Source organism: Mus caroli, unplaced genomic scaffold (genome assembly GCF_978045245.1).
Source record: "Mus caroli unplaced genomic scaffold, Mus_caroli_1 scaffold_16, whole genome shotgun sequence".
Classification (NCBI taxonomy): domain Eukaryota; kingdom Metazoa; phylum Chordata; class Mammalia; order Rodentia; family Muridae; genus Mus; species Mus caroli.
In genome coordinates, this window is record NW_028227271.1 from 48,947,862 (window position 1) to 48,963,109 (window position 15,248).

A 15,248-nucleotide genomic window follows, 5' to 3' on the forward strand; every position below is an offset into this window, starting at 1 on the left:
CAGACCAAAATCTGACAAGTAGGCAAAAGAGTCAGAGATAGCCTTCTGCTCCCACTGTTAGGAATCCCACAAGAACACCAAGCTATTCAGCCATAACATATATAGAGATGTCCTAGGTCAGACTCCTACTGGCTCCCTGATCTCTGGGATCTCCATGAGTTCCAGTCAGTTGATTCAGTGGACCTTGTTCTGGTGGTGTTTCTGATCCCTCTGGTTCCTCCAATTCTTCCTCCCCCTCCTTCACAGGACTCCCTGAGCTCCACCTTGTCTGGCTGTGGGACTCTGAATCTACACCCACTGGATGAGATCTCTCTGATCTCTCTGATGACAATTATGCTAAGCTCTGGTCCCAGAACACTCTGCAAGCAAGATAAACTGTAGGATGAACCTTCCCTTTTTAGTTGATTGTCTCAATTAATATGTTACAACAACAACAATAAGAAGCTGACTAACGAAGCAACAGAGGTTGCAGGGGGTAGGAATGTGAGCAAGACAATACTACGAAGGGTATTGCTACATGAGACAGGATTGGGGAGATATCATTGCTTTCTACTTCCTACTTTAGTGGTGATGATTATGTGAACCCATACATGTGTCAAAACTCACAAAACTGTAATAAAAAGAAAGCACATTTGCTATCTGCTTATCTAAAAACATAAAACAAGGCCTATGAGAGGAAAAGAAAAGAAAAACAAAAAAGTAGAAGAGGAGGAGGAGGAGGAAGAAGAAGAGGAAGAGGAAGAGGAAGAGGAAGAAGAAGAAGAGAAGGAGAAGGAGGGGGAGGAGAAGAAGAAGAAGAAGAAGAAGAAGAAGAAGAAGAAGAAGAAGAAGAAGAAGAAGAAGAAGAAGAAGAAGAAGAAGAAGAAGAAGAAGAAGAAGAAGAAAGAAGAAGAAGAAGAAGAAGAAGAAGAAGAAGAAGAAGAAGAAGAAGAAGAAGAAGAAGAAGAAGAAGGAAGAAGGAAGAAGGAGGAGGAGGAGGAGGAGGAGGAGGAGGAGGAGGAGGAGGAGGAGGAGGAGGAGGAGGAGAGACTCAGATTGGTACCATACTGTGAAATGTGAAGAAAGGTTGAGGCATGAGGACTCCACCTTGGCAAATCACTGGGACGTGTGATACATCACAAGGTGAAGCTGAGGGATCAGTTCTGCTCTGTGCTTCACCTTTCACAGAAAATAAAACTGTAGCCCACTGATGCTAAACAGCTTGCCCAAATTGCACTGCACATGGGTCCACACCCATACACAAGATTCTGGCAGGTTTTCTGGTCCTAATCATTGCACTATACTTTACCCATCATCGGTGATGGATCAATTAGTGTCAAAGGAGACAAGGTTTCACTTACAAGTCTTCCCAGGAGCGGAGACGCTGACGCCTTCTCCCACAGTATAGATAGGGGTTACCGTGACTTTATACTCAGTGTCTGGAAGTAGAGTCTTCAGAAGGAGACTGTTTTGCACTCCAGGCACCATAACCTGAGTAGAAAGGAAAATACGATGACTGTGTGAGACTCCTACTCCCACTGGCCTCATAAAGAAGTGTGACTAGAGACATCTTGAAAGTGTCAGAAGTGAGCTAGAGAAAGGAAAGGCACTCATGCTAAAGCATCTCTCCCTGCCGTATCCCTTGCAGAAACTTTAGTCTATAAGCACCAAATAGGATTAACTCCACAGAATATCTCCTCTCAGTATCTTCTCAGCCTTCCTGGAGAAGACGGAGTGACCATCTGCCAAGCCAGCCGGTGTTTGTGTTTATAGAGTTCATTCTCCAACCCAGACCGTTGCTTATCTGTTCTGAAATGACTTGAGCATCCTCTTGCAAATCCAGCCTCCCCTATTTTCCTTCCTCAGTGATAACCTGACCCCAACATTTTATTCTTTCAATTAGAAAGGATGGGTGCCATCCAAGAGCAACAGAATAAAGCATCATGAGCCAAGTGTTGTTGTTTTTTTTTTTTTAGTTGAAACATATTTAACAGCAATACTCAAAAATTGCTGCAGCTTTCTTACATCTGGAAGGAGATGTCTTCTTCCATCTGGATCTGCTATCCCTCTGTGTCACTAAAACTGCCAGAAAAAAAAGAAATCCAGAGGCACGGGGACCCTGCACCAGCTGGTGTGCAATATGCCACGTGGCATACAGTATAAGTCTGCTGTTTCTAAGAGAATATTCTGAACCGCACATTCACTACAAAATACTGGGCCTATGCCCCAGCAACCAAATGCTGGCACTTCTCTGAGTTGTTGGGAACTTAATAATCACTGGAAAAAAATGTGAGTGTGTACAAATTGATCCAAGGGGGCTTAAAAGAGTCACAAGATCAAGACATCCAAAAAGGTTTTCCATTCCAGGGCTGGGTGAGATGCCAGCAGGCTGAGGCTATGTTTTCTCCTTCTGACAGAAGGAAGGAACTCATCGATCATGGAACGAGTCCTAGAAAACCTTTTGGTGAACCAAGAAGTAGCTATTGCTATGCTACAGCTAAGTTTTGACATGCCACCATCTTGGGTATAAGGAAAGCCTGCACTAGACAACCATAGTTCTGCTAACCAAAGACAGGAACACTGGAGTGTACAGGAGGTTGCATCATGTGGAATCTTGGGTAGGCAGTTATAAAAGTAGCAGCTCTGTTTTAATCTAGAGTGAGTTAGTCGAACCCTGGCAGGAAGGGCCGCAAGGCAGCTGTGGATGCCCTGACTTGCATTGCCTCGTCAAGGGTAGTATCCTTAGGGGTGTCTCTCTACAACAGAATGCTGGAGCAGAGCCCAGCTTTTCATTCCAGGCTGTCTAGCACACCACCCATGTAGATGCTCTTTAAATAAGGTCGGGTCTCACACTGGGAAGCATACAGCTTTGTTGCTGATCAAATGTAGCCTGTGGAATACTGTAAATCAGTGTGCTCACTCTGGAGGGTTCCCACTCCTTGCCAGAAAGTAGTTTCTGTGGTTTATAACAACAACCCTTAGTAAGTGCTAAAGGTTTGGTGCCACGTGCTACTAGAAGAATCTAAATCCAGGAAGTAGCTTCGTCATCACCATAACCCTTGAAGGTAGTGATATCACATTCACTTTATAGATATGGAAACAGACCCACATGGCCCAGTACAGGGACCATATTGAAACCCTAGAGATCTGATCTAGGGCCTGCTTAACCTTTGGGGGTTTATGCCATACAAGTATGCAGAGCAAACCCTTTTTTCCATCCTCATATTCATTATCAAGAGAAAAATGGAGAGCTGGAGAGATGACTCAGCAGGTAAGAGCACTGACTGCACTTCTGAAGGTCCTGAGTTCAAATCCCAGTTCAAAATCACATGGTAGCTCACAACCACCTGTAATGAGATCTGACGCCCTCTTTTGGTGTGTCTGAAGTCAGCTACAGTGTACTTACGTATAATAATAAATACATCTTTGGGCCAGAGCAAGCAGGGACTGAGCAAGCAGAGTTGACCGGAGTGAGCATGGTTGACCAGAGCAATCAGAGGTCCTAAAAATTCAATTCCCAACAACCACACGAAGGCTCACAACCATCTGTACAGTTACAGTGTACTCACAAACATAAAATAAATAAATAAATCTTAAAAAAAAAAAAAAGAGTTGCCGTGGTCATGGTGTCTCTCTCTGAGAGGACCTGATTTCAGTTACCAGCACATAACTCCAGCTGCAAGTGATGATGACTTCTGGCCTCTCCATGCCACCTTCACACAAGTGTGTGAACACACACGCATAAAAATAAAATTTAAAGAAAAGAGAAAAATGGAAATTCCCTCTGGGGTATGCAAATTTCATCCTGTTCAGTCTTTGCTTGTTTAAGTAAAAGAAAGTCAAATTATATATATTAATAGAAGCTCCTACTTAAAATACAGATGCTGCAGTCATAGCAGATGGTGCCTCTCATTTTTAAGACAACTCTGTGAAAGATGTTAGTGATTAAATGCAATGCAAATTCCACTAGGGAGCTTTGTGGTTTTAATGTTTTCAGATATGTAACTTTCCTGTCTTGCTCTCTGAGGGCTGTCTGGACCACATACAGCCAGCTGTGATTTGCAGAAGAAACTATAGAGGTCATACACTTTGCTGGGTCCCGTCCTGCAAAATTCCATTTTTAGACCTTGGTTTTCCTATGGTGATGGAGGAGAATTCAGAATTGTGTTTGTGGCATTGCTTTAATTCCAAACCACTGTGACCTGATACTTGTATCAAATACAATAAAGCAAAACCAATAGAGAAACGTGACTGGCACTCTTGGACTGTTACAGGAATGTTAAATAGCTGACAGGAGCTTTCCAAAACTTAATAACTCAGCCTGCAGAAGACTAAGACACACTTTAAATAGCCCCTCTTTAGATAAGGTTCACCAACCAGTCTTCAGTCTGCAGTTAACAGGCTATCGGATGCTAGGATCCCAAGCAGCCTTTTACAAGTAACAGAGACATCTCTGCTCTGACAAGACTGGGGTCGCTGTCTTTGGCACTCCTCAGTGCCATGAACCACTGTACAAAACAATCCTGATGAAATAGTGACTGCCATTTTTATATGTTGCAGCTCTTTTTTTCTTTTTCCTTTGAACTTTGATAGATTTCATTATGCCTTGACGTTCAGAAGTAATTCACATACCCTAACAGGTAAATTTAGTTCTTCTTGTTTCCTTTTTGTTTGCAATACTAAATGTGTATGCAGTTCTCCAAATTGAGTTCTACCCCATCCTTTGCCCACGAAAAAAACAATCAGCTGCTGGATGTGGTGGCGCATGCCTTTAATCCCAGCACTTGGGAGACAGAGGCAGGCGGCTTTCTGAGTTCAAGGCCAGCCTGTTCTACAGAACGAGTTCCAGGACAGGCAGGGCTACACAGAGAAACCCTGTGTACTCAAAAAACAAAATAAACAAATAAACAAACAAACAAACAAACAAATAAATAAATATCAGCTGTAACAGTGAAGAGAAAACTTGGGCCAATAATAAGAGAAAATATGTCTATGATCAGGACGTTTTCCTCTTTGCTTTCATAGTATGGGTTAGCCCTCTGTCTTTCCTGGGCAATCATTGTGTGTGCGTGTGCATGTGTGTGTGTTTATGCACATTCATATGTGTGCAGGTACATGTGTGTGTGGATGCATATGCAAATGTGTGCAGGTATGTGTGTAATAGCCAGAGGTCAATCATGAGTGTCATTTCTCAGGCACATCCACTCTTTTTTGTTTTTGAGATAGGGTCTCTCTGTGAGCTGTTATTTATTTAGTAGTTTAGGATAGCTGGCCAGCAAGCCCAGAGATCCACCTATCTCTGCCTTCCCCCGCCCCACCAGGATTACAGGAGCACCATCACATCCACACATATTATTTTTTTAATATGGCTTAATAATGTAACTCATTCCTCATCCTTTCAAGGCAAGCACTTTATTGTTTAAACTATCTCTTCACCTCAGACATCATCACTTTAAGATATCATTTCATCCACACGATTTCAAGGTCTTTTGACTTTGTCATTGACCTGCATCTCACTGTCCTAAACTCAGACACATCTGACTTTCTTCCTATCTCATTAATAAGGCAGGATGGGGAGATGTCACAGTGGGCACTCATAGCCCACACATAAGGACCTAACTTCAGATCCCCACAACCACATAAAAATCTGGGCATGGCCGCTCATGCCTATAACCCAGCATTAGGGAAATGGAGACTGGCAGATCCTGGAGACTTACATGCTATCCAGTCTAATAAAATGTCAAGCTGCAGATTCAATGAGAAATCCTGTCTCTAAAAATGAGGTGAATTACAGAGGAAGCTACCAGAAGTCAACCTCTAGTCTCCACAGAAGTATATACTTGTGCACGTTCTCTCTCTCTCTCTCTCTCTCTTTCTCTCTCTCTTCTCTTCTCTTCTCTTCTCTTCTCTCTCTCTCTCTCTCTCTCTCTCTCTCTCTCTTCTCTTCTCTCTCTCTCTCTCTCTCTCTCTCTCTCTCTCTCTCTCTCTCTCTCTCTCTGTCATACACACACATACACACATACACACACACTTATTAAATTAGCTGAAGAATTAAAATAATACATCATTGCATTTCTACTGCAGTAGTATTTGATAAAAATACATCTATAGATTCTCAATCCTCAGGCCAGTCTTTAAATTAATAAAGTGCCTGAAAGTTACATGCACAAGTCTAATTTAATTAGAATTCACTAAAGGGGCTTGGGAGTTAAAGACTCCCACTAAGATTTCTTTTATGTAGAGGAAAACCAACTCTCTGCTGCACAGTAAACTTATCAACAGTTTCCATTTTCCTTAAAGCTCTGTTTAGCTGGGCAGACTAAGACTTTTGATCGTTTTCCCTTCACTTAGGTGTCCAAGTGTTTCAGATATAAATAGTGCTAAATAAAAAAACTCTTAAGGGAACTCAGTCTAGGAGCCACCCAAAGTAAACATTGTTATTATTTTGCTGTGCAGAGTTTACAAGTGCACGTGTGAGATTAAATTGTTACTTTTTCCAAATCAGCAGGAATTAGCATCAAGGAGCTAAATGTGGTTCTTGAAAACAAAAAGCAAAGTGTCTCATGCTGGGAAGTTTCTGCAGGTTCTTATTTTTAGAAACCAAATTATAATAGCAGAGTAATAATAGGGAAAATAAAATACCCAAATTATATATTTAATTGGTACATCTAATTATATTTTTCTAAGTTTGCCAATCATGAAACATTTGGAATGTATTTATTGTTGAAGTGAAATTACAATGTAATCCAAATCATCTGGGTACCCGTTAACTTTCCAAAAACCACTCCCAGATCAATGGCATGAACTTGCTGGCTATTCACTATCCACCAGGTCCTGAGGGACATCACCGTGCCCTGTAATGTTTCTTCCATCACCTGGAGTTAGATCATTTTGAGCTCAAATAAAAGATTTTCATTGTAACTTAAAAGGGGTGGGAGCAAAGTTATTAATGAGCAGTGATGACTTTTCGAGAATTCCTCCCTAGTGTGTTAAAAATGACACAGCAAAAGAAGCAAAGTTAATAATGATATATCATAGTAACCAATAGAGCGTACTTGTGAGGGAGTAGTCAAGTAGCCCCTGGATGGAAACTGGACACCAGTATAAGAAACAATTCCAAAACATCTCAAGTTTGAGGATTATACCAACAGATTTGATTTTCTATGTGCAATAAATATATAGGAACTAGGAAAAAAGAAACCAAGATATAAATTAAGAAAATGTGGGGAGGCCATGATTAAGAATGTACCAGATTTGTCACATAGAAATGCACATAAAACAACTTAAAGAAAATTTATCACAAAGCCTTGAGAAGAGATGCCCATGATTAAGAATAAGGGAGAATAATAAGCACAGGGTCCCCAACAGAGGTGTTAGAGAAGGGAATGGAGGAGTTGAAGGGGATTGTAACCCCACAGGAAGAACAACAGTATCAACCAACCAGATCCCCCAGAACTCCCAGGGACTGAGCCATCAACAAAGGAGTACACATGGCTCCAGCTGTTTATGTAGCAGAGGATGGCCTCGTCATGCATCAATGGGAGGAGAGGTCCTTGGTCCTATGAAGGCTCGATAGATGCCCCAGTGTAAGGGAAATGAGGGTGAGGAGGTGAGAGTGGGTGTGTGGGTGGAGGAACACCCTCATCAAAGCAGGGAGAGGAAGGATGGGATAGAAGGTTTCAGGGGGAACCGGTAAAGGGGATAACATTTGAAATGTAAATAAAGAAAATATCCAATAAAATGCTTTAAATGCTGGGTGTGGTGGCTCATGCCTTTAATCCCAGCACTCGGGAGGCAGAGGCAGGTGGATTTCTGAGTTCGAGGCCAGCCTGGTCTACAGAGTGAGTTCCAGGACAGCCAGGGCTATACAGAGAAACCCTGTCTCAAAAAAAAAAAATGCTTTAAATGAGTTGATTTAATATTAATAATTCAATAATTCTTATTAATTCATTGTTATTATTAGCAATTAATAACTATGTATTTATAGTATATTGTAATAATTAATGGTTAGTTACATAATAATAATAATTATTAAAATGAGTGAAAATATATCTGTTAGACCCCCCCATGTGTACTTTGCTTAAAAGCTTTATAGTAGATTCCCAAGAGCGAAAAACAGCTTAATAATTGCCTTGAACTTTTACATATGCATCTACATACATGAATACAAATACACGTGTGTAATAGTCCTTTGTCTTATCTTGATTTGGTTTGCTTTTGAAATAAATAGGGTCTAGCTGTGTTGCCAGCTGGTCTCTAAGCCCTAGGCTTAGGTGATCTTCTTACATCAGCCTCCCTAGGAACTATAGGCATATGCCACCATGCCTGGCATGACTCTATTAGAAGCCTATTTTGGTTAACAGATGTGTAAGACAGCAAAAACAATAATAGGAAAAAGCTGCAGAGACTTGATTAGATTGAAGCGATCTGGTTTTAGGGTTAGAAAGGACATGACAACCAACAGTGGAACTTGGATCGAGCAAGAATATTAGTTTCTGTAGACACAGAGCCACCAGGCAATGAGCGGGACAGCTTTTGCTCATCTTCCCAGACAGCCGTGGTAGCTCCACCCACAAAGGCTGTGGGACACCTGGTCAGCAGTAGTTATACAGACCGTTCCTACCACTTCTTCCATAGGGTCCCCGTGGGCTGTCAGGTAGGTCACCCTAAACTGCTCCACATTGCTGTCAGAAATGTCCCACGATACCCGCAGGCTAGTAGCAGTTTCGTCATCTACAACCAGGTTTCTGATTCCTGTCTGGAGAACTGGAACAAATAGAACCACATATTAAGGAACTTGTAGCCCAGCACATCCCAAAAGGAAAACACAGGTACCACCTACATGGTAGCAGCATTCAGGGCAAGCCTATGAGAGAGTCCCATGTGAAGCAGGAGCTCCAAGGTTATGGCTGACAGAGAACTGAAAGAAACCCACGGGGCTAAACTCAATAGGGAGCATGGTCCTTAGGACCTCATGCTTGCCCCCTCTTATTGAAATGGGCTGGGGAGCACCAGATCTCATCACTCTCCATGTGTAAGGCAGCATCCAGCAATATCCACCTACCTCCTCCCAGGCCTGTCTTAACACTACTCATTCAAGAACAGTTTCCCAACTCAGTCTGCCTTCATCTTTCCAGCCCACACAAGGTATCTCCTCTGGGATATTTGCCCAAATTTTTTCACCTGTGTTCACTAGAACATTCCTCTCCATCTGCCAAGGTGTCTCTTCCCTCACATGTTCCATTTTTTTGTATTGCTATACTGACTACCCTCTTGCCCACTGTACATTTCCATTCTCCTCACCCACCCCCTCATGAGAACATTCGCTGAACCCGTCTTAAATGTCATAGTGTATAGATCTTTGACGCATGCACCATCAAGTCTTGAGAAACATTGTAAGCACGGCACCAAGTAGAGAGGCTTAACTGATATAACTCTGCTATACTACAAGACAAGAGGAGTTGTGGGAAATTCTCAATTCAAGGCAGAGTTCCAGAACTCTGGTGCCAAGACAGAAAACATGAACTATCAAGGGGGAGCTTGTGTGTTCCAATAAAGAAAGCCCAGATAAAGATTAACTGAAGGATAAACACTTGAATGAGCAAGTGATTGGGTAATGAAGAGCTGCAGACATGTTTTGGATAGGGAGTGTGTTAATTAAATGTGCTGAGGTAAAGAGAAAAGCCAAGATGAGAGGAGAAACTACTGGTGAGGGGCTAACACTGCATAAGTCAAGTCTCAGGTCCCAACAGAAGTGAACGGAAGTGGCATGAGAGCCACAGAAGACAAGACCTCTATGGGTGATGCTATGCTAACTGCCTCAGTAAGATGAGTGGGAATCCAGATGAAAGTAGGAAAGGTAGAGAGCTTTAGTGATGGTGGACTAGGAGACCAAGTGGTACACGGTAGAAGAGAGGGTATAAAGTTCAAAGGCTGGTGACACGTGAACTGTTCGTGAGAAAGCAAGGACAGGACATCTTTTCTCTAATTAGTAACTAAATTACAGCTAAGTGAACTAGGAAACATAACTCTGTTTAAATCAAATGTGTTGAGGATAAACAGACCCCTGAGTGTCCTCACCTGAAGTCACAGGGCTGGTAGGTTCTATGGCTGTGGGTGCTTCAGTCCAAAAATCATCAACTGAAAGAAAATTCATTACTTTCAAATTATGTAAAGACAATAGTCTATACATTTGCATAAGCCATTGTATAACTTATGAAGGAAATTACACTGATGTTATCTTTCTTTCCTAACAACTGACTATGGTGTACAAGGAAGAACAGGTAAGCTGTAAGGCAGATTTATACACTGTTTCAATGAATAGGGATGGTGAACTGGAAGGCGCTAGTGTCTCATCAGAGACTTCAGATAAGTGCCTGAATTACATTCACAAAATTATGCAATCTCACAAGTATGCTTTTGTAATATGGCCATAGCCATGATAGTTAAAGAAAACTAAAGTGCAGACTAAGTTGTAAAATGGTTACCCAAAAAAAGTCCACCCAAGAGGGCAATGTGCTCTGGGAGGTTGTGTTTCTTCTGTATCCTGAGTCTACCATGAGTAGATGCTAGGATGGAGTGGCTACCTGGTGTGCCATATTCACCCGCAGATCAACACACCCATCTAGAAAGTCCACAAATACTGGCTGACAATGTCTCCTAGCTTTGAGAAACGCCTCCTCTGAAGTCACGGTCCCTTTAAGAAACAGTCTTTCCCCACCATCTGAAGACACAGGGAGATTAGGCCCAGCCTCTCTGTCTCATTTCCATACAATTCAGCAGGGTGAGCCCAGCTCTGAGGCTTCTGACAGAACTACCAGGGCTCATCTGGAGTCCCATGTGTAGGACCACACTCTCTCTTCAGTTCATAACATAAGGATCTACCAGCTGCACTAGTCAATAAATCTTCTGAATGCCACTTAAGATAACTTAGTATATGATTAATTCAATTTTAAGAAAGGATATAATTAATGTATGGTTTCAAAGAGAAAAAACAAGGGACTATCAGTGAATAAATTTTGCAAAAAGTTCTTATAACCAAAATCAACTTGGAAAATTAGCATCTAACTTATTTTCCAATTTGAGCACATATGATTATATCCACCTACCATCCATTCATCTACCTTTCCATTTTGAGAGTGGTTATGATACAATTAAGATAGGCCAAATGCTTGAGAAGAAAATTATGAACAAGTCAGAGATGCTCAGTGCCTTCGGTGTAATGATAGTCTGAGAAATTACACACGAAAGCCATTGTCTATAAAACAAGACAAAGCCAGGAAAAAAACAAGGAAAGACAGGCTGTGAGAGCATGGTGGACCCTGAAGCTCAAATGTGAGACTTAACGTCCACACTCCAGGACTTACGTGTGGTTCCCACGGCGGTCACCACCTCACTCTCGCTTCCGTCATCAAGCACAGCTAACAGGGAGACTTCGTACTCGGTTCCAGGATCCAGGCCTTCAATAACGTAAGAGTCCTGTTCTTCTTTGAGGTCAACCTGAAAAGCATCTGTGCTTGGTAACTAGGGTTACCTTAGAAGGAGATAGGGAGTGGTGTGGGGAGAGAGATTGGCCATTTGGTATGGAAAACAAGTCTGTGTGCTCTTCCCTGTGCTTCTCCTGAACTACAGAGTTGAGGCCTCAGGGTCATTACCCTGTCCACTTGGGCATGTCTACTACTGCCTTCCTTGTTCAGCTCATATGTCAGCAGTCGTTGGTGAGTCTTTATGGGAGTAGTTTCTAACATCAATAGGAGAAGCAATCTCACAGCAAACTCCCTGATCCTCTGGTTCTCAAGATCTTTCTGTGCTCTCTCCAGCAATGATTCCTGAGCCTCAGGTACAATATATAAGCATATACATATGTGGGTGTAATGACAATTAATGATGAAAGAGTCCTTAAATTTGAAAGAGATCAAGGAGAGGTATATGGGAGCTTTGGGGGAGGGGAGAGGTTGAAGAGAAGGGGAAAGTACGAAGTTCTAACCTCAAAAGTAAAAGAAACAATTTTTTAAAGAAGCAAAGGGGGAGGGGAGTGAAAGTTAAAGGGAAAAATCTGTGTGTAAGCAAGAACTAACCGAATAAAACAGAGGAAACCTGAAATCATTTTAAAATCAAACTACAGACCCTATTGCTTTCACTTCCCTCTACAAATATACCATTAATGTTGTAAAAGTAGCATTGTAAAGTTTTATTAGCTGTTATTTGTGAGGGTCGAGGAATCTGAGTTATAAAACGGAAGGCCTGGTAACAATGCATCCTTAATCGTTGAACTATAGCATTATTTGATGCATTTGAAATGCCATGCCCTGCAAGATGCTACTCCTGAAGTTCTTGTCCATTTGAAAGCGAAGACCAACCTGGGTTCGGCAGTAGGGATTCACTTCCGGGGAACATGTTTCGGGATCGATTTTCACTGTGGTTCAGTCAACTCACCTCCTGGGTCTTCCCGCCATAGACCGGAATCCACATCAGCTTGTGCTGCCCCTCCTCAGCAGAGAGCGGATGCCAGGTCACTCGAAAACTGTCTGTCTTCACCTCATCAATTTCCAAGTATTGCTGGGCGGGAACTTCCTCTGTGAGCGATGGAGGAGATTGAGTTTGAGAAATGAGAAGGCGAGAATCTAAGCCCAAGCAGCTCGGGGCGGACCATGGGATGGGAAGACAGAGGGAGCGATTGGTTTTGGAAAGCAGTGCAAGAATGGCAACCATCCTGGATCCATCCGGTGTGACTTTAATGTCTGGTCCCAGTACCTTCCAACAGCATAAATTAGGGAAACCACAGAAACAGTGTTCTCCAAAATGTTTCCAGTAACTCCAGAACTCTTACATTGTTGATATTGGGCCATTTTCATAAAGTATAAAAAATAAAACTGGAGTTGGGAAGATAGGTCAGCCGTAAAGTGCTTGCCTCGGTATTTCAGTCGTTCTTTACTGTGTTAAGTTTGGGGCCCTGTTACAATACTGCTATATCATCACGCATTAAGTTAAGTAATATTAAAATGTCATTCCCATTGGCAGAAAACTGTCTGATATCAGAAATTTTGGAGTTTGGCCTAATGTACCCACACACACATGAATGGATGAAGAGGGTAAACTTTTTACATTAAGAAATAAGAGAAATGGGGGGGGGGATAAATAGACAACAATGTATGTTATTTTTGTACGTTTTTATTGTTTGGAAATTTCATAAATGAACACAATATATTTTTATCACATCTCTTCCTCCCTTTAGCTCCTCCTGGACTCCCCGACTCCATCCTCCTTCTAACTTTATGTCCTTTTTTTAACCTACTAGAGTCAAATTCATGCTTCCCATGGGTGCATGGGTGTAGGGAAATTAACCTTTTAAAGTGAGATAGCATTTTCTCTCTTTTCTTTATTTTGATTAAAAAAATAATTAGCCAGCACATTTTAGATATTTAATTGTGTGTTGTAATATCTTAATAATGAATATAGATTCAAAGTTACAGTTGAGGAGGATGCTGCAGGTTGGCTAAATAGTTGCTTCTTAAACCTTTTCAACCCAGAAGAAGGCTTACCTGTGGTAAACTCTCCAACCAGGGGCAAGGACTGCCCCTCCTCGTAGATGGAGAAAATTGCAATGGAGTACTCCGTGAGGGGGGTCAAGCCTTTCAGAGGGAATGTAGTGATAGGATCGACTTCAACCTGCAGAACAGAATAGCCACAGTCTGTCCCTGAAACCCTCAAACTACGCAGATCAGTTTAGTATGATCTACAGTTTGGCTGACTGAAAGGTTACCACTACTGCAAAGCACAACACTGAATCACTGAATCACAAAGCCTGAGCGGGTCCAAGGGCATCCATCCTAGCCTTCCTTAGACATACTCAGAAGGTGTGTGAGGCTTTTGAGGCTGATGGATTAACATACAAAGTTTCTAGCTAAGTCTACTAAGAGCTGACAGTCTTAGCTTCACTGTCTGGGCTCTACGAACTAAGTCCATAGCTGTGTCATAGACGGCAAACTCCATCATATTGCACAAGTAACGAACCATGCAGAGAAACATTAACACCAAAGGAAACAGTAAATATTCAAGTGTTCCTTTATATTTCACAGAAAGATATAATTAGGGTAATATATATTTTATATGTGTGTAGTGTATATATGTATACATATGTATGTGTTAAAGACGTAATTGAGGGAATGTATATATATATATATATATATATATATATATATAGTGTATGTGGATATATATGTGTATATATATATATATAATATATGTGCATTGTGTGTATGTGCATATATACATGTGTGTGTAGGTGTTTGTGATATTAAGACCTGAAAAAAGGGACTAAGGACATATTATGTAAAGGGCCTTGAAGAGAGAGCACAAAATAAGGAGGAGGTGAGGGCAGGATCTGAACCACAAATCCCCACCCATACCACCCTCAAGGTAAGAGAAAGAAAGAATGAAGATGGCTTTATCATTGAGAGGTTGGGGCTGGGCTGCCAAGTTGCGTAGTTTGGAGATTAAATTGTAAATCATGGTTTATGACACCCACATCTGCGAGCTTAACACATATCTTAATCAATCCCTATCTCAGTACATAGTGTCTTAAAATAAGGTGCCTTGGTTCTGGTGGTATTCCAGAAATTTGAAGAAATAACCATATTTACCTGAGAACAGGCTTTGTCAAATTAGGGCCCACTGAAAGTGATTTCAAAAGACATTTTAAAGCAACACAACACAATCTCTTATTTTACATACCGTCAATAACTAGTCTGGATGCCTAAGCAAAGGCAAATTTGCTCTAAATGTGCTCATGGTAGACAATGTGACTATGATGGTTTGTATGTGCTTGGTTCCGGGAGTGGCGCTATTAGGAGGTGTGGCCTTGTTGGAGTAGGTGTGTCACTGGGGCGTGGGCTTTAATACACTCCTCTTAGCTGACTGAAAGTCAGTCTTCTTCTAGCAGCCTCCAGATGAAGATGTAGAACTCTCAGCTCCTCCTGCACCACACCTGCCTGAACACTGCCATGCTCCCACCTTGATGATACTGGACTGAACCTCTGAACCTGTAAGCCAGCCCCAGTTAAATGTTGTCCTTAAAAGAGTTGCCTTGGTCATGGTGTCTGTTCACAGCAGCAAAACCCTAACTAAGACAGTGACCATTACCAAAGCAGAAAATGTTCCTTCCTCCACTTAATTGTTCATCAACTAGTGTCCAAATCAAAAGCAAACATCACAAGAGATCACCCTGACCTTGTGTATTCTTGGACTCTGCCCGGGACTCCCAACGGTCC

General features: G+C 41.8%; 1 protein-coding gene across 4 annotated transcripts in view; it reads right to left on the minus strand.

Annotated features, from left to right (window-relative positions):
* The window catches only part of Col14a1 (collagen type XIV alpha 1 chain), a 232,495-nt gene that overhangs the window by 116,677 nt on the left and 100,570 nt on the right, over positions 1-15,248 (minus strand). For 3 of the 4 annotated variants that reach the window (XM_029469983.2, XM_085831724.1, XM_029469984.2), the window contains exons 15-20: positions 13,521-13,647; positions 12,415-12,554; positions 11,346-11,478; positions 10,060-10,119; positions 8,594-8,745; positions 1,341-1,470 (exon numbers count right to left, since the gene is read on the minus strand). In XM_029469983.2, coding sequence (XP_029325843.1) covers positions 1,341-1,470; positions 8,594-8,745; positions 10,060-10,119; positions 11,346-11,478; positions 12,415-12,554; positions 13,521-13,647 — 742 coding nt within the window. The remainder of the gene's footprint in view (positions 1-1,340; positions 1,471-8,593; positions 8,746-10,059; positions 10,120-11,345; positions 11,479-12,414; positions 12,555-13,520; positions 13,648-15,248) is intronic. The other variant, XM_021183602.3, reaches the window with a different exon arrangement.